Raw genomic sequence first — 18,317 nt, forward strand, 5'->3', positions numbered from 1 at the left:
CTCAAGGGTGAAATCCAGGGATGAAAGAAGCTAGCAGATGCAAAATGAGTCACCTGGAGGCTTTGAGTGGGCTCCAAAAACCCTGAGCTGGCTGGAAGCATTCACCCATGAAAACCCCTTTCAGCCTTTTGAGAATCAAGGTCCTATTGACAAATGCAAAGATGTTGACATGTGCTGGGAGGCTGTGCTGCCTGCTCCAAGGTAAAAGGCATAGATCAGGCCAGTGAATGTGCTTCCTGGGAGTTCATCAATCTTGCCTTTGTTTTGTGCATAAGCGCGAATGATCACAGTGAACCAATCCATCATTAGGTTGTGTTCCTTTCTACCAGAACAGGAGCACCAGGTAGAAGAAACGGAGGGTGTCTTCCAGGGGCGCATTCAGGGCCAGACTCCTCGGAGAATGGGGGCAGGTGTTGGAGCAAAGAGGTCTGAAAACTCATCTGATTGCATCCACACCCATCCGTCAGGCCCGGATTCGGCCCCTCTTCTTTTCCCCACCGACTGTCAATCACGTGGCTTTTGAAAAATATGAGAAGATTACACCTTTGGCGTTGGTCGGCTGAGCCTGAGGATCAGGAACCTGGGCTGCTTTGTGAATCTGTTTTCCTCTCTGATCTTTGCAATCAGACTGTCTTTGAGCCTTGGCCCTGAGTGCCTTTGCTGGCTCAGACACATTCCTCAAGGATTCGCCAGCGTTGGCCATTCTGTCCTTAGGGAATGGGCTGAGTCACTGCACCTGCCAACCGTGTCTTCTCTGAGAACTTGGAGAAAGTTTGAGAAGACAGGGAGCCATTTGGCTGGGAGAACCTGTGGCTGCTTGACTGATGTCACGATGCCTGTAGGGGTGACAGGTTTAGGCAGTCTGTCCCGACCCCCACACTCACCATTCTACCCACACCCTTGATAAATAATTGGGACCGTGGTCAAGAGCCCCAATATGTTCGGGGGTCACGTTCAGTGGTCCCCTTCTTCTTGTGCATTCTTGGTATCTTTGATCCAGAGCAGTGGTTCTCAACTAGGGATGATGTTGCCCCCCTCCCTGGGGACACTTGGCAGTGTTGGGAGACATTTTTGTTTGTCACAGTTGGGGGAGCAGGATGCTGCTGGCGTCTAGTAGGTGGAGGCCAGGGATGCTGCCCAACATCCTATAATACACAGGACAGCCTCCACCACGAAGAATGATCCAGCCCACATGTCAATCATGCCGAGGTCAAGAAACCCTGATCCAGGGCAGTCGTTCTGAAAGTTCAGTCCCCAAACTTACAGCAGCATTGGGCATCACCCGGAACTTGCTAGAAATGCAGGTTTCTTGCTTTCCCCCCTAGACTCAGTGACTCAGCAGCTCTGAGGTCCACGGAAATCAGCATTTAAGCCTTCCAGGTGACTGTGGTACGTGAAGTTTGAGAGCCACTGACCTAGCACACTCAGCGTTATAAAATGCCAAGAGAAGCAGTTGGGTGCCCAGGTCTCATTACAGGGCAGAGATGCTGGCCTGAAGTCAGAGTCCACGTTCTCTACCACTGTCACCCCTCGGTCCCATTTGAAGCTGGGTCAGACTACAAACAGCCAACACCCCACGTCAGTGCCTGGTGTCAGTCCGAGAGCCCAGATAATTTTCAAGGTAAATTAAAACACTGCTCACTGACTCTTCGAGGTGAGAGCATGTCTTGGGTTTCACTGGATGGTGCCTGTTCTTGCGGGCTTGGTAGATTACCTTGCTGGATTCCAGGAAGGGTGGGGGGTTTTGATTTTTATGGAATGTCGAATCTTAGTCACAGATATTATCAGGCCAGTCCCATTGATTCAGGCGGCTAGGTGGATAAACAGATTTTTTTTTCCTGTGGGAAATTCCTGATAAAGGAAGAAGCAAGAAATTCCCCCCTCCTCTACTCACCAACTGTCTTGGGCAAATTCCGGAACTTCTCTGATCTGCAACTTTGTCTTCTGTGAAATGGGATGGAGTCCTGATCTTTCCAGTTGCCGCGAGGATCCTGTACATAAAATGCCAGGCATGGAGTAGAAGCTTAATAAGTGCCAATTTGTACCCCTTCTTTGGAAGAGTCCAGGGCACATGGCTGTATTAGTTTCCTGTTGCTGCTGTAACAAATTATCATACATGTAGTGGCTGAAAACCACACAAACTTATTCTTTTATATTTCTGCGGGCAGAAGTCCAAAGTGAGTCTTATGGGGCTAAAATCGAGGTGTCGGCAGGGCCAGTTCCTTCCACAGGCCCCAGGGGAGATCTGTTTCCTTTTCTTTTCCAGCTTCTCGTGGTGCTCCTCATTCCTTGGCTCGTGGCCACATCAGCTTTTCTCCCTTAGCTCCCATTGAGGTCACATCTCCTTCTTCCTGTGACTTTCTTACTCCCTTTTATCAGGATTTTGTGATTATGGGTGTAGGGCCCCTGGATAGTCCAAGACAGTCTCCCCATCTCAAGATCCTTAATTTATTCCCATCTGCACAGTCCCTTTGGCCGTATAAGGTCACATTCAGAGGTTCCAGGCATTAGGAGTGGCTATCCTGGGGGACCACTGTTCAGCCTATCCCCATATTTTAGCCCATTCGAGCTGCTATAACAAAAATACTACAGATTGCGTGGCTTAAACAGAAAACCTTTATTTCTTACAGTTCTGGAGGCTGGGAAGTCCAAGATCAAAGCGCCAGCAGAGGTGGTGTCTGGTGAGAGCCCACTTTGTAAATCACAGAGGGCCATCTTCTCGCTGTGTCCTCCATGGTGGCAGGGGCTGGGGACCCCTCTGCGATAGGGACCCCAATCTCATTCACGAGAGCTCCACCCTCATGACCTAATCACCTCCCAAAGGCCCACCTCCTGATGCCATCACATTGGGGATTAGGATTTCAACATGTGAATTTGTGGGGACACAAACATTCAGTCCATAAGACACGAGGACTGAAGTCATTGGCAACTCTATAAATAAACTCCTTTGTAGGAGACCCCATAGCGAAAAGGCCCTGCCCCTAGGTTTGGTCACAGGGTGGTGTCTGGGTCCTGTTCCTCAGCGCTGCTCCTAAGTTCACGGCAGGCGGGGAGCAGCATAAACCACCCTGTGGTTCTCGGAGTGCCTGGACCAGCAGCATCACATTACCTGGGAATGTGTTAAAATGCAGATTCTCAGGAGCCGGCCTGGTGGCGCAGCGGTTAAGTGCGCACGTTCCACTTCTCGGCGGTCCGGGGTTCGCTGGTTCGGATCCCGGGTGCAGACATGGCACCGCTTGGCACGCCATGCTGTGGTAGGCGTCCCAGATATAAAGTAGAGGAAGATGGGCACGATGTTAGCTCAGGGCCAGTCTTCCTCAGCAAAAAAGAGGAGGACTGGTGGTAGTTAGCTCAGGGCTAATCTTCCTCAAAAATGCAGATTCTCAGGACCTGCTCCAGATTTAACTGATCAGAGTCCCTGTAGCAGACCCGAGCAATCTGTAGTGTAAGGAGCTTGCTCACCTACTGCAACGTTGACCCTTTCAAAATAATTCAGTGGTTTTCAGTACGTTCACAGAGTTGTACAACCATCACCACTAATTCCAGAATATTTTCACCACCCCAAAAAGAAACCCTGTACCCATTAGCTGCCACTCCCTATTGCCCCTCCCTCAAGCCCCTAGCAACCATTAATCTACTTTCTTTCTCTATGGATTTACTTATTCTGGACATTTCATATAAATAGAATCATACACCATGTGGTCTTTTGGGTCTGGCTTCTTTTACTTAGCCTGATGTTTTCAAGGTTCATCCACGTTGTAGTGTATCAGTACTTCATTCCTTTTTTTTGGCTGACTAATATTCCACTGTTTGGGTATACCATATTTCGATTATCCATTCATCAATTGATGGGCATTTGGATTGTTTCCACTTTTTGGCTCTTATAAAGGATGCTGCCATGAATGTTCAAGTTTGAGAACTCCTGCTGTAGAGAATTTATCAGAATCCAGAAACCTGGGTCTTGCTTTGCCAGTTCAGAATACAGATTCTTTTGGAGTCCGATTCACATTAACCAGACTTTTGAGACTGATGTACGCATCCAGAATGTCTGTTTATTAATGTACGATGAGAACTTACTGTCACAGGGACTGCAATTCTCCAGCGCCAAGGGATTAGCCCGTTTTCTCTCTGCAGTGTGCGCTTCCTGACAGCCACATTTTCTTCGGGAGGTTTCCTGGTGAACATGGAATAGGGAGAAGGGGAGTTTGCTGCGTGGAATGTTTCAAGGCCTCAGGCTGGGACAACCTGCTCTCTCTGGGCAGGGTAACTGAGAGTACAGGCAAACTGTCCAGTGTGCATCATGGATCCTGCCTCTACCGCTTGCTAGCTGTGTGACCTAGAGCAAGGTGTTCAACCTCTCTGAACTACACTTCCCTTGTCTGTGATTTTGAGATAATAATAATGAAGATGTTATAGGACTGTTGTGAGAATAAATGAGATCATACTTGTAAAGTGTTTAGTACTAGTCCCTAGTACGTGGCCCATAAATGGTGGCGCCACCACCCTTATGATGACTAACCGTCTCACAGTTGGGGTGGGGTTGCATGAGGGACTGGAGACACCAGAAGTCTGCTGTAATGTCTGTCCCTGTGACCTTGTATAAGGTCAATATTCTTCTGTTTGTAAGTGAAACAACTCAGACCGCTTTAAATGTTTAAAAGTGAAGACTTCATAGTAACTGGAGAAGCTGCAGGGCTCAAATGATGTATCAGCCTTTGGCTTCTCTGCATCTCTCTGCTCTGCTTTTCAAGGGTCTTGGCTTCCTTCTCAGGCAGGCCCTTCCCGCAGGTGGCCCCTGAGTGCTCAGCTGGGCAGCCCACCAGCTTAGCTACTCCTGGGGATAGAGGAGATCTTAAAAAAAAAAAAAAATCCCAGGTCATTTTTTTGTGGGTTCTGATTGGCCCATCTTGGGTCACATGACTACCCCGAACCAATCTCAGTGGTCAAGGGGTTGGAACACTTTTGGACTCACTTGTCTGGGTCAAACCACTGCCCAGGACTGGAAGGGGGCTCAGCCTGCCCCGGACTCTAGGACTGAGATGCCAGAGGGGAGTTTCCCAAGGGAAAACCTGGCGGCTGTTACTAGAAGAAGAAGAAATGGGCTCCAGTGCCAAAGAGCCCTGTCCCTCGGATGGGCTGAGAGGGTCAAGCCAACACCCACCCCTACAACTCTCTTTGCTTCTCCTTCATGGTTGATGGAGGCCCTCCTTCCATCTGTCCAGTATTTAATCCCATCGTTATCAGGCTCTGGATCCAGGTCCCTTCCTGCCTCTTTGGGCAGGGAATCTTAGCTATAAAACTGTTGCCACTTAGAGCTGGATAATTCTTGTGATGGGACCTGTCCTGTGCATTGCAGGATATTCAACAGCATCCCTGGCCCCCACCCACTAGATACCAGTAGCACGCCTTCCCCAGTTGTGACCCCCCAAAAATGTCTCCAGATACTGCCAGATGTCCCCTGGGGGGCCACCGTCACCCACTTTTGAGAACCCCTAAATTAACAGAACCAAAATGAACGGTTTAGGTTAATGTGTTTCTCTATTCTCTGATCCACTAGGGGTTGAGCTAGTTTCACTCTTGGAAGCTTCCTTCCTTATCTCCAAGTTCTTGGAGGTCAGAATTCTCTGTATGCCCAATACTGACAACACTTCTCACTGATAAACCATGGCCCTGTTGCAGCAGAGGCCCCCTGTCTCAGTGGCCATACCCTCAGGGCTACCACATCAGGACAGGACCTGTCACGTCTCCATCACCTTGGCCACACTTAGTGATGCTTTGGAATCTGGATACCTCGCCTTGACCTTGGAATCTTATCCATCACAAGGCTGTCTCCACCATGTCTGCCACCCACAGACAGTGTGACACCTCTTTGGGTGGCACTTTGAGCATCAAGGAACTGAGAGAGGGAGGGAGTCTGTTGCCTAACGTTCAGACCCAAGGATGTGAGCTGTCCTGGGTTTCTTAAAGTCAGACCGGGGTCTTTCACAGTAAGCTCGCTTGGTCTGTCCCCGCTGAGCCCACTCAGGCAGTAAATTCCATGGAACGACTGTGTGGGGAACTTCTCAGCAGCGCTTTGCTCTATGCACAATTAACTTCCATCGAACATTAGCTACAGGGTGGCTGCATAATTACAAAACACCACATTTCCACTGGGGGAGAGTTTCAGATCAGACAACTTCGAATGGCTCTGATTTAAGATCCATAAACTCAGTTCAAGGCAATAAATATGTAAGTAACTGATGATGTAGTGTGCGAGGAACTTAAGATCCATCCATCACAACGGGGCAAGCAAGGGCTATGGCCACGCTCTGAGAACAGGATGATAGGACAGGAATAAATGGCCAGCGGGACCTAGACAGTTCTGGCCTCCCCATAACTCGCCGCTGCTTCTCCATAGAGTCGTGGCCTCATTCCCCAAAGCATCCAGGTTTGTCTTCTCGGGCCAGGGGGAAGGGCCGCCTAGGAAGCCTGGAAATCTGCACTTGGGTTGCTCAAGGGGAAAGCTGCCTTTATTGCACACCTACTACATGCCTGGCACTTGCATCATATGCCAGTGCCCAGTTCTTAGGGAAACTCTGCAAGATGGGTTTTATCACTCCCATTTTTCAGAGGAGGAGATCCAAAGAGTGGAAGACACAAGAACTCACGAGGGCAGAAGCAGGATAGCGACTCAGGTCTGCAGCTGTCAATTAATTGCATCTTGTCCCTCTATCTCTTAGGCACAAAACAGGGTTTGGGCCCCTGGGCTGCCCGGATTGCAGACATGCAGGCCACAAATGCGTCTTTCGCCCATTTCTGGGTCCAGATGTCAACCCCAACTTGCAGATGCCAGCCTGTGGTCTGCATGCCCCCCACCTCCACTCGCCCCACGCCTGTCACTGATACTGCTGTTTCTGTTGGTTTATTTCAACGTGAGACTATTTACAATTGAAATTGATGGAGCACAGGGCTGGCTGTTTTTCTCCCTTCACAGGGACATTTGCAGTGATGGCAGCGTGGGGCCTCTGTCTGTCAACTCTTGTTTTGTCCTCATTTAAGCCTGAGCCAGGCGCAGTAAGCCAGCCTCTTCCAATTAGCATTTTCCTTCGGGTCAAGGAGACAGGTCCTGTGTCTGTGTGGTCTGAGATGGCTCTGCCTGGCTGGCTGGGTCTCCAGGCTTCTCCAGGTCTCCAGGCTGCCTCTCCTCATGCTCCAGGCTTCTCTCTCAGGAAGGGTGCACAAGAAGACCCCCTCGCTAGCTCTGCTGGTGGTCTCTCCTCCTTTCTAAATATCAAAAGAGAGACCAAAGGGCTTGGCAGTCAGGGAGACGTAGGATCAAATCCCAGAAGGATGCATAAAACAGACATAGCTGTGATGAAGAATCCATGAGCTAATGCAGATAAAACACTTAGGCCGGCTGTCCCCAAACTTGTCTGCCTATTTGTATCACCTGGAGACCTTGTAAAACTTTCAAAGCCAGGCGACAACCCAGCACAATTAAATCAAGGGTCAGCAAACTTTTTATTAAAGAGCCAGATAGTAAATATTTTAGGCTTTGTGGGCCATATGGTCTCTGTCGTGTCTGCTCAACTCTGCCCTTACAGTGCCAAAGCAGCTGTCGACAATGGGCGTGGCTGTGTGCCAATAAAACTTTATTTATAAAAAACAGCCGTGGGCCAGATTTGGTCCATTGACCTAGTTTGCTGACCCCTGAATTAAATCACAATGCTGGGGAGGGGCACAGGCCTCCGATGATTCCAGTAAGCTGACAATTTGGGGAACTACTGACTTGGCACTGCCTGGCTTGGGTTACCTATTATCATTAGGGCTGCCCTGCAGCTCAGAGAAGGTAAGTGATCACTCTGCTTGTCTGTTTTAAGCTCTCAGAGCCTCAGTTTGTTCATCTGTAAAATGGGATCGATACTAGACCTCGTTGAGAGGTGGCTGACAGGACTGAATGTGGAAATTGACGTGAATTGCATGTCTGCCCTCAAGTGGGGCTCCGTCCATGGCATCCATTCCAGGCAAGAGTCAGGAGGAGTTGAGGCTGTCCCAGCCCCAGTGGCTGGAGGAACTGTGGGGCCCTGGACAGACAGGCAAGTGGGGGAGAGGTCTGGGAGAGAAGGTGGTGGGCTCCATTTTGGGGCAGGTGCACTTCCTTTGCTCAGCCATCCCAGCTGAGGTCCCGGCCGCGGGTCAGAGCCTGAGTGGTGGGGCTGGAGGTGTGTGTGGGTGGGTGATCAGGGCAGAGTGGGGCTCCTGGCTTCCTGGGACCCCTGACTGGCCGGGGCCCTGCAGGGTTTGGAGAAGTGAAGCCTCCATTGTGAGGTTTGGGCTGCTGGGTTATTTTTGCTGGAGTTAGTAAGAAAAACCCTTCACCTCTCAGCTCTAAGCCAAACTCTGCACAAGACACTGAACACATAGAAGTGAGTTACTGGCTGCTCCTAGGCTAGGAGCTCACGATCAAGGGTGGTGATGGGGAGAACAGATACGCAAGCAGAGGCTCTCTGTATAACGAAGTGAGTGGCCTGAGAGGTAAGCACAGGATGCTACGGGAGGGGCACAGCAGGAGCATCCGGCCCTGTGAATTCAGGGAGGGCTTCCTGGAGGAGCTATGCCTGAGCTGGATCTTGGAGGAAGAGTTGGCCTGAGTCAGGCTAAGAGAAGTAAGGAAGGGCATGCAGAAGAATGTTCTAGACAGAGAGAATAGCATCTCTGAAGGTGGGAGGTGCAAAACAGCAATCTCTGGTGTGACTGTGACTCGGGGAGGGCTGGGCAGGGGCTGGGGACAGCTGTGGGGCCATCAGTGACTTTAAGCCCAGGACTAGCCCTTGGTGCTGTCTTGGTGCTTTCTCAGGCATGGGGGGCATTTCTTCCTCTGGCCTGGGGTCTGCATGTTCTTCCTCCTCTCCTGACCTCTCTTGGTCACTTATGTAGATACGAAGCTATAATGGAGGTCCTTGAGACCATGATTTTGGATACCCCATGCCCACGCCCAGGATGATGTTTAAGTGATCCACGCCCCCAGCTCCAGAAGCACCACCCCTATTTCCTTATTGATGATTTCTTTCCTGAGCACTTCCCAAACAGACCAAGCTGGATCCATTATCCTGATCAGATTCTTCTGGGTTTCTAGATTTTATTCCCTTTTTTATATTTGAAGGTTATTTTATTACAGGAAATGATTTTGACACTTCAGGATGAGCCCCTCCTCTTTCCAGACCAGAGCAGTAAAATTATAACAAGGGGAATTCGAGGGGAAGCTTTTGGGTGGGGATACAGAGAGAGGAAAGAAAGATAGGTTTCCTAATAGGTCTCGTTTTTAGAATTGATAATTATGCCACGCCCCCTCCAATCCGTGGGGTGGTGTCTGGTGGAATTAGAGACCCACCGCCTCACTTTTCTTGTCTTGCCCCCCCCGATGGGCCCCGCTGCCCCCACACCCCCCGCACGCACACCTCACCTACTGTTAACATCTTGGACTCTCCATTTACCATCCTCAAAAGGAAGATGATTACTCGCGTGGTACCTGGGTCTCCCATTGTTTGGTTACGAGGTTAAAAATCCCCAATACACTTTAATAAATTCAGCAGTGAGCACATTATAAAATGTAATTAAATGCCTCAGCCATCTTCTCCTTCTTTACTGGCAGTGAAATTTAATTGAGGCCATCTGAGGGGGCTGAAATAAATCACAGGTGATGATTCCAGGATTCGCGTTTCTCCCTGGGAGAGGGTGTGATGTTATCACTGTCCACGCTTTTGATTTATAGAGAATTCAGGGGAATTCCAGCTTGGCACTTACCTGCCAGGACTCAGACACCAGGTGGTGACGGTCTTTTAAAGAGGGGAGAAGGATTCTGGAGAGATTAGAATAACTACATTCTAGTTTTCCCACTAGATCCTGAAGGTGCGTCCAGTGTGGCTTCACCATTTTTAAAAATTTTTAACCGGGCATGGGGAGGAGAACCATGATTGCAACTCTCTGTGATGTCTTCCCCTCACATCCTCTGCACTTCCTGCCTCTTGCCCCACATATCAGCCCTCTGTCTATTCTGCTGCTATTTGCTCAGTGCCCTCACTGCTCACCCGTCTTACCAGGGTAGGCTTCTACCTGGAGACACTCCCAGGAGGGCACTCTCTCTGTCTAGCCCCCTTGGCCATGACCAGCACCACCACTGCTCCAGTTGGAACTTACACATCCTCAAGGTCTTCTCTCTGCTTTGATAAAGTGACAACTGGATAATTGTATTAATTAGCCCAGACAGAAGGAGTGAGAGGAGAGAGTTAATTTTCTTTTCCCTCTGCCTTCATGAGCTGACATGGATTTCAGCAGTGGCATGTAATCAGAGTCATTGCCTCCTCATGGATTATTTTACCAAGAGACAGTGAGGGCTAGAAAGGACACAGGTTTGAGGTGAGACTAGTATGGGTTAGAATTCTGGCTGGGCTGCTTACAGTTCTAACTGTGCCTCGCTTCTCTCTTCTTCAAGTGGGCATTGAAGCAATACGCCCCACAGGGTGCTAGGATTAAGTGAGCAGAGGGGGTGACACCAAGTGGTCATGCACATTTTGGCTTGGAGAATGCAGGCCACTTGTCCAAGGATTCCCGCCATGTAAGTGGCAAAGTGGGTCTTCAACCCAAGTCTTCTGGCTCCAAAGAAAAACATCTTCCACATTGTATATGTATGTCAAATCATCCCGTTGTATGCTTTAGATCTTACATTTGTCCATCATACCTCAATAAAGCTGGGGAAAGAAAAGAAAAAAAAGAAATCTCTCTGCTAATCAGCCAAGGAAATGAGTTACAGAGCTCTAAATCAGGAGTTGGCACATTTTTTCTATAAAGGGCTAGGTAATAATTGTTTTTGGTTTGTGGGCCATATTGTTGCTGTCACAGTTACTCATCTCTGCTGGTGCCATGCGGAAGCAGTCACGGACGATACGTAAATGAGTGAGTGTGACTGTGTGCCAATCAAACTTTATTTATGATAGCAGGTGATGGGCTGGCTTTGGCCCGAGGGTCATCGTTTGCCAGCCTCCTCTCTAAATCATAGTCCATGGAGAGCTCTGTCGTGTTGTAACGTGTGTTAAGTCAGAGTGATGATGACAATGACAAAAACAATAATAACAATAATATGTTGGATGCTCAGCTGAGCCCTGTTCCAATTATATTACCCCACTTAATCCTCCTAGCCATCATATGAGGGTGCTATTTTGACCCCCTTTTTACAGGAAACAAAAGGAGACTCAGAGAGGTGAAAGTAGCCAAGGTCTGATAGCTAGTAGGTGGCAGAGCTGATGTCTGAATACAGGTCTGCTCCCTTCACAATCCCACACTCTGCTGGGCAAGTCAATGACCTGGAGGCCCTTTCTGTTCAGAGGTATGCTGCTCTGTCTCCAAAGAAAGTCCACACTAGGCTAGTTTAAACCCCCGTACATGTGAATTGGTCTGATCCTGATGCCTCCATTCCTGCAATATTCATATTTATAGGCACACAGCTTCCCCTTAGCCCTCTGTTTTGCATCAGTGCCACAGGGATCCCTCAGCATCTCCTCTGAATGGTCTCTTCCATCACTAGTGAGCCGCACTATCCTTGCTCACCCCTGGCATCTCTTTTCATTGTCAGTCCCCTCTGCCTTGTTTCTTCCCCGGTGACATGGCAGCCAGGCCACCCTCATCAACACCCTCACCAGTGCCAAGTGGCTCCCCGGACGCCTCCATAGCTATCACAGCCCCCAGCTGATGAAATCTGGATCTTGGGAAGTGGGACGTAGCTGTCTCATGGAAGAAAGGATGTCAAATACATGAAGAAACTCAATTTGGCCTTGAAGCATCACGGAGCTGTAACCTTTCGAGACAGCATATAATTAAAATACTTTTAGATCTGATATATTGGGATTGGATATTAAAGCAAATAAAGTTATTCTCTGCTATATGAGAAATATGAGCAGCTTTCGTCAAGGATTGGTTGGCACCTTGGATAAATCAGTAGGATTTTAGCTGGCAACTGGCCTGTGACCCCAAAAGAAAAGTTTAATGGTCTAAGTTTTATTAGTTTCAGGTATCTTTGAGCCCAAAGAATCTGCTACTTGATTTGAATGAGGCACCATTGTTATCACTCAGTCTGTCGTGTCCCTGGGCTGGAAGCTTAAGGGCAGCTTGGAACTCCCATTTCATTTGTGGTGTTTCTGAGGGTGAGTTCTCCACCTAAAATGGAGTTATGGAGGGTAAATGAAATAATACGTCTAAAGCAGTTAATCTGGCTCCTGCCATGCAGTAGGTCCTCAATAGTTAGCTGTTACTATTAATAGCATTATGTGCTGGGAGGTCTTTGTCTCTCTGGAAACGTTTCAAGACGGGCTGGCTCCTCTTCTAGCCGAGAGGGATTAGAGACTCAGACCCTGGTGGGGTGGGGAGTTGGAGGATGGGGGAGGGTCAGGGGGCTGGGGGGGGTGGTTTCCTCTGGTTTTTGGTACAGGCTGCCGGGCTATTCTCCCTTCGGCCGCCAGAGGGAGCTCTTAAAAGTGGAAGGCCCCGCACCGCCTCCTGCCTCTGTTCTAACGTCCTTGGCGGGTCCCCTGGCCTTAAAACAAACCCCAAAGGCGGTACTGTTTCATTTCCCTGGTGGAATGTATCACTGTCGGAAATTGTCTTGGGATTTTATTTGTTTACTCATTTACTTTCTGACTCCCTCTTCTCGACTCTAAACTCAGAAAACTCTGTTCTGTTCACCATACCTCCAGTTCCTAAAACCGTACCTGGCACAGGATAGGTGCTGTATCCGTGTCCCATGGCTGCTGTAACACATTACCACAAACCCAGGGCCTTAAAACAACACGCATTCATTATCTGACAGTTCTGGAGCTCAGAAGTCCGAAATCAAGGTGTCTGCAGGGCTGGTTCCTTCTGAGGCTCCAGGGAGAATCCATTCTCTCGACTTTTCCAGATTCCGGAGGCTGCTGCATTCCTTGGCTGTTGGCCCTTTTCCATCCCCAGAGCCAGCCATCGTCACATCTCTAACTCTGACCCTCCTGCCTCCCTCTTTCTCTTATAAGGACCCTTATGACTATAATGGGCCCACCTGGATAATGCCGGGTACCCTCCCCATCTCAAGACCCTTAATCCCATTTGCAAAATCTCCTTTTGCCTGTTAGGTAACATCCAGGTTCCAGGAATTAGGACGTGGATATCTTTGTGGGGGAAGGGGGCATTCTGCTCAACAAAATATTGACTGAATAACTGCGTGAGCGATAGAAGGAATGAACAGCGTACTCTTACACCACCTTCCAGGCCTCTGCAGCCCTTCTCCAAGCTTCAGAGGGTCGATGCTCATTGTTTTCTTTGTTTCCGAGACAGAGGAAGGAGGCGTGGACAGTATCGGAGGGCTGAACTCCATGGATCTGGAGGACAGTCTGGATTAGAAGAATCCAGGTTGTTCCTGTCTGTGGTTCAAATCCCAACTCAGTCACTTATTAGCTACAGACAATTGCTTATAGCTTCTAAGCTTCAGTGTTCCCATCTGTGAAATGGGGATGAAATTGGCTGCCGTTGACTGAGCCCCCACTCAATATTCAGCCTCTGAATTAAAAACCCCATTCCTGGCCTATCATTGCAGTGTGACCTTGGGCAAATGGCGTGACTTCTTGATTTCCTTGGTGGTGGAATGGGTCTAATTCTAACAGCTGCCACATGACATGCATCCATCCATCGTAGTGAACGGATTAAATGAGGTCCTATCTGTAAAGGGCTCATTTGGCAGTAGCGCTTGGTACCCAGTAACACTCAACAAAAAGCGGATCTATTATTATTTTTCTTATTTCTTATTTTCTTCTTCTTCTTACATCTTTTCCTCCTATTCTTTTTCCTCCTCTTCCTTCACTCTATCACTGGTTTTTCCCTGGTGTCACTGTGTTAAATATTTTTTTTTTTTTAAAGATTTTATTTTTTCCTTTTTCTCCCCAACGCACCCCGGTACACAGTTGTGTATTCTTCGTTGTGGGTTCCTCCAGTTGTGGCATGTGGGACACTGCCTCAGCGTGGTTTGATGAGCAGTGCCATGTCCGCGCCCAGGATTCGAACCAATGAAACACTGGGCCGCCTGCAGCGGAGCGCGCGAACTTAACCACTCAGCCACGGGGCCAGCCCCACTGTGTTAAATATTTTTAAGTGTTTTTCTCATGCCTGACTCCTCTGTTAGCCCGAGTCCCATCTCCCAGGTCGGAGCCGCAGTTTTTCATTTTAGAGCTCTATGTAGTGGGATGCTTTATTCCTGTCGAGGCTTCTGTTTGTCTATCTGGCTATCAAGGTGGTTTCAAGGACCCAGGTGGCTGCTCTCTCCCCATTGTTGATGGAGGCACTTCCGAGAGGGCATCGACAGCCAGACCTATAGAACACAGGAACCATCTTTCTCTCTAACACTTTCCCTTTCCACGTACTGCAAATGAAAATATCCAAGAAGCGAAGTCTATTATTCTACTCCTGGGACCCAAGGCACCGGGGAGGCCCACAACTCTGCCTCCGTGCCTGCGTCACTCCTTATCAGAAAATTAGAGTAGAAAAGAAGCTTTTGTTCAGCCATGGAGACATCTTAATAGGCGCTTTGATTGTTAAACAGAAGTTTCTGTATCAGTTTAATTGCTGTAAATGCTGTTTGCCTTCTCTGTTATGATAAAGCTTGGATTTTCATAGATTTTCCCCCTTCCCTTTAAACCGTTTTCCTTTGCTTGAAGACTTGCACTGGCAAATTTAATGAAATCCGAACGAAGAAAGGAAAAAGATCTGGAAGTTCAAATCTTCACACCCACGTACACAGCCGTGTGGAGGTTATTATTGCTCGAGACTAATGATGCTGCAGCCGCTTAATGTAATTGACAGAACTCACCCCTTCAACCAGATATTGGGAAATGAATCCCAACTACTAAACTTAATTACTTCTAGTTTTTTTGAGAAGGTGCTGTAATTGAGAATAACAGAATAACTAGGATATGAATCTAACAGTGAGAGGTGCTTATAATGAAAGATTTGTTCTCTGCTGACTTGAGCTTCAGAAGTACCATCTTGGGTTTTTTTGGTGAGGGATAGGGGTGGAGAGGTGGCTAGAGAAATGAGAAACATTCAGACCAGGGTTCTCAACCTCGGCACTGTAGATATTTGGGGCTGGGGTATAGATGTTTCTTTGATGTGGGGGTCTGTCCTGTGATTGTAGGATGTTGAGCAGCATGCCTGGCCTCAACCCATTAGATGCCAGTAGTATTCCCCACCACCCCCAGCGTGACAACCAAAAATATCTCCGGGCATTGCCAAATGTCCCCTGGGGGGGCAAAAAGCCCCTGGTGCAGGGGCTTTTGGAGAACTTGCAAACAATTGCAGAGTTACTCCTTAAAGTTCTGCTAGTGCTTGGCTGTGTGACCTTTAGCAAGTCACTGGACCTCTCTGAGCTCCTGGATCTTCCTTGGCAGTGTGGGAATAATGAGAATAATGGCTGCATAGAGGCATAGCTTCCAGGTAGAAACTGCACAGAATAACACCTAACACATATTGAGTGATTGATAAACTAAGTGTTTCTATTATAGTACTCTTGGATTCAGCAAATGTATATTAAGTACTTACTTTGCCCAGGCACTATGCTATAAGGCAAGGATGCAGAGATAAAGATGTGGTCCCTGTCCTTGCAGGAATGGCAAATATGTGCAGACTCATTGGTACTTCCTTATTCTTCATCCATGGCAGACATTGTTAATCAATCTTGGCACTCTTTCCATCGAGCCTCAGAATCCTTCTCAACACACCTTTCTAGACAGCCACTACTAATGTCCCATGAGATGAAGCCTTTTGGCACTCCTGGTTTTGTAGATTCCCCAGGAGGAGGCTGTGTGTCTGAGCTAACCCTTCCTCTCCAGCACAGCCGGCCCCCCTCCTGCCACCCTCGGCACTGGAGAAAATGTTTTAAGGAGTTAGCAGGTAACATCCTTCCTCCCAAATCTGACTTCAGTCCCCAAAGGAGATAGGAATGGAAAGAATGTACACTCTCTCTCTCTCCAAATTGTTATTCTTTCTTGTCTTTTTTGGTTTCCCTCAGAAACTGAAACAAGTAAGAAAATGAGCTTGGATGTGATGACAGTTCATTTTTAGTTAAACTAGAGGAAATTCCACTGGCTATGACTCTGATTTATCTATCATGCTGTCTCCCTCTTGGGTTCTCTCTGCCACACGGGGCTTGGAAAATCATTAGCTCCCCCAGAAAGGGGCCCAGTTCTACAAGGGCAGAATTGGGGTTTCTGGAAGCAGCTTTCAGATGGCTGCCGATGGTGTCATTAGAGAGAAGAGAGGAGCGAATGGGTTGGGGGTTAAATGCTCCCTGATCGGTTCAGACATGCCCAGCTCCCCGGTGAGCTCGCCACTCCATAACAATTGCTGTGAAAAATGAGACGTGCATTTGAGCTCCGAACACAGCGAGCTGGCTCCATCCATCTGGCCTGAGAAATGCGAGCTGGCGTGTGGGTCAGCCACTTGCTTCTTCTCTCCCTAGCTGGTGGAGACTTCACAGGCAGCACTGGTTCATTTCCGCGTTGTTTCACACCTCTCTGGAGCCTTCAAGGCCTATGAGGAGGGGGTGCGGGCTGCTGGACAGTAGAGTGGAGCTGGGGGCTGGTGCTCAAGGTCTGCAGAAGTCCTGGGGCTCAGTCACGGGTGGAGTAAGAGTGCAGGGGGCTGGGATGTAGCCTAAGGCATGAAAGAAAAGACCAGATGGGGACAGGCACCTAGTGTGAGGTCTGTGTGATTTATTATTCCCTCCTCATTCCCATTCATCCCTCAGTCCATCCATGCATTCATCTATCCAGCCAGCCCTCCCTCCATCCATCCACCAATCCATCCACCTACCTAGCCATCTGCCCATCTACCCACTCATCTGCCCATCCACCGACCCATCCAACCATTCATCCAGTCACCTATCCAAACATCCATCCACCAATCCATCCACCTACCTAGCCATCTGTCTATCTACCCACTCATCTGTCCATCCACTGACCCATCCAACCATTCATCCAGCCACCTATCCAAACATCCATCCATCCATCCATCCATCCAAGCATCTATCCATCCATCTATCCATCCATCCATCCATCCATGTACCCACCCACCCATCCCTCCACCTACCAATTCATCTACTCATCCATCTATCCATCCATCCATCCAACCACTCATCCATCCATTCATCAATCCACCCACTTATTCTAGTGTGAGTTCAGGTGTTTGGATGTATTTTAAATAGTTACCTACAATACACAGAAAGTGATAACGGTTTTCCATATAGAGTTTGCTTTTAAAATAAATGTATGTAAACAAAAAAAAATGAGTCAACTTAACGTATTAAGTAAACAATTTTAGGGTTTGTACAGGAGCATGACAAAATTTAGGAAGCGGTATTTGACTGGCGTTTGGAATCTACAGCATTGGAACTTTGCATGCAAGGGCGCATGCTCTAGAGCCCCTCAAGCCTGGAGTCACAGCTGCTGTGCAGTCTACACGGTTTATGCCCTTGAGCAAACGACATCCTCTCTCCAAGCCTCAGTTTCCTCATCCGTAAGGGTCAGATGCTAACAACCCCTGTCCTCAGGGTTGTTTTGAGGATTTAAGGAGCTAAGGTGTGTGAGTCACTTAGCGCGTGCCTGGCCCACACTCTGCACTCTGCAAATGGAAGTGATGCTCGATGTTATTCTTTCCACAGCTGACTGCTTTCAAGGCACGCCCCGGCTGCCCTGCCCCGGGGACCTTGCGTGGGTTAAGATAACACAAGTTAAACCAGTGTTCTTCTTGGCTTTGCTTTAGCAAGTGAAGGCAAGCAGTGTCCTTCCTGAAGCCAGGGAACCTCCCTCCTCCTCCCAGGGCTTGGCCGGAGCCCCCCCCCCCCCCGCCCTCCCCAGCCTCCGACCCTCCGTGTAACAGGCTCTTCTCCTCTCTTCTCTCCCTGCAGACACACTGTCTGTGCCGCGCTGGTCCCCGCAGATCCCTCGCAGAGACCTCGGCAACTCCATCAAGCACAGGTAGGCTGGATTCCTGTGTGTATTGGGGCCCATCTGCCAGCACGGTGAGGGCTGGGGGCTCTGGCCCCTGGGGTGGGGAAGGCCTGGGCAGAGTGTTTCACTCCAGCTCCTATGTCACCATTCTCTCTCCTCTGCTAGGGTGAACCTCAATTTGGCAGGGGACTGACATCTCGGCTTCTTATTATCCTGGCCCTTATAAAATTAGCACATAGTGGTTGAAAGCCAGGCCTTTGGAGTCAGATTGACCTGTGTTGCGATCCCAGGTAGTAAAGCTTTGCAACCTTGAAAGAG

At 48.8% G+C, this 18,317-nt stretch overlaps 1 protein-coding gene across 5 annotated transcripts in view; it reads left to right on the forward strand.

The window, feature by feature from the left end:
- KSR2 (kinase suppressor of ras 2) overlaps window positions 1–18,317 on the forward strand; it is a 387,277-nt gene that overhangs the window by 270,784 nt on the left and 98,176 nt on the right. For all 5 annotated transcript variants that reach the window (XM_070275419.1, XM_070275417.1, XM_070275418.1 and 2 more), the window contains exon 6: window positions 17,957–18,026. In XM_070275419.1, coding sequence (XP_070131520.1) covers window positions 17,957–18,026 — 70 coding nt within the window. The remainder of the gene's footprint in view (window positions 1–17,956; window positions 18,027–18,317) is intronic.

This window comes from Equus caballus, chromosome 8 (assembly GCF_041296265.1).
Source record: "Equus caballus isolate H_3958 breed thoroughbred chromosome 8, TB-T2T, whole genome shotgun sequence".
Taxonomy (NCBI): Eukaryota; Metazoa; Chordata; class Mammalia; order Perissodactyla; family Equidae; genus Equus; species Equus caballus.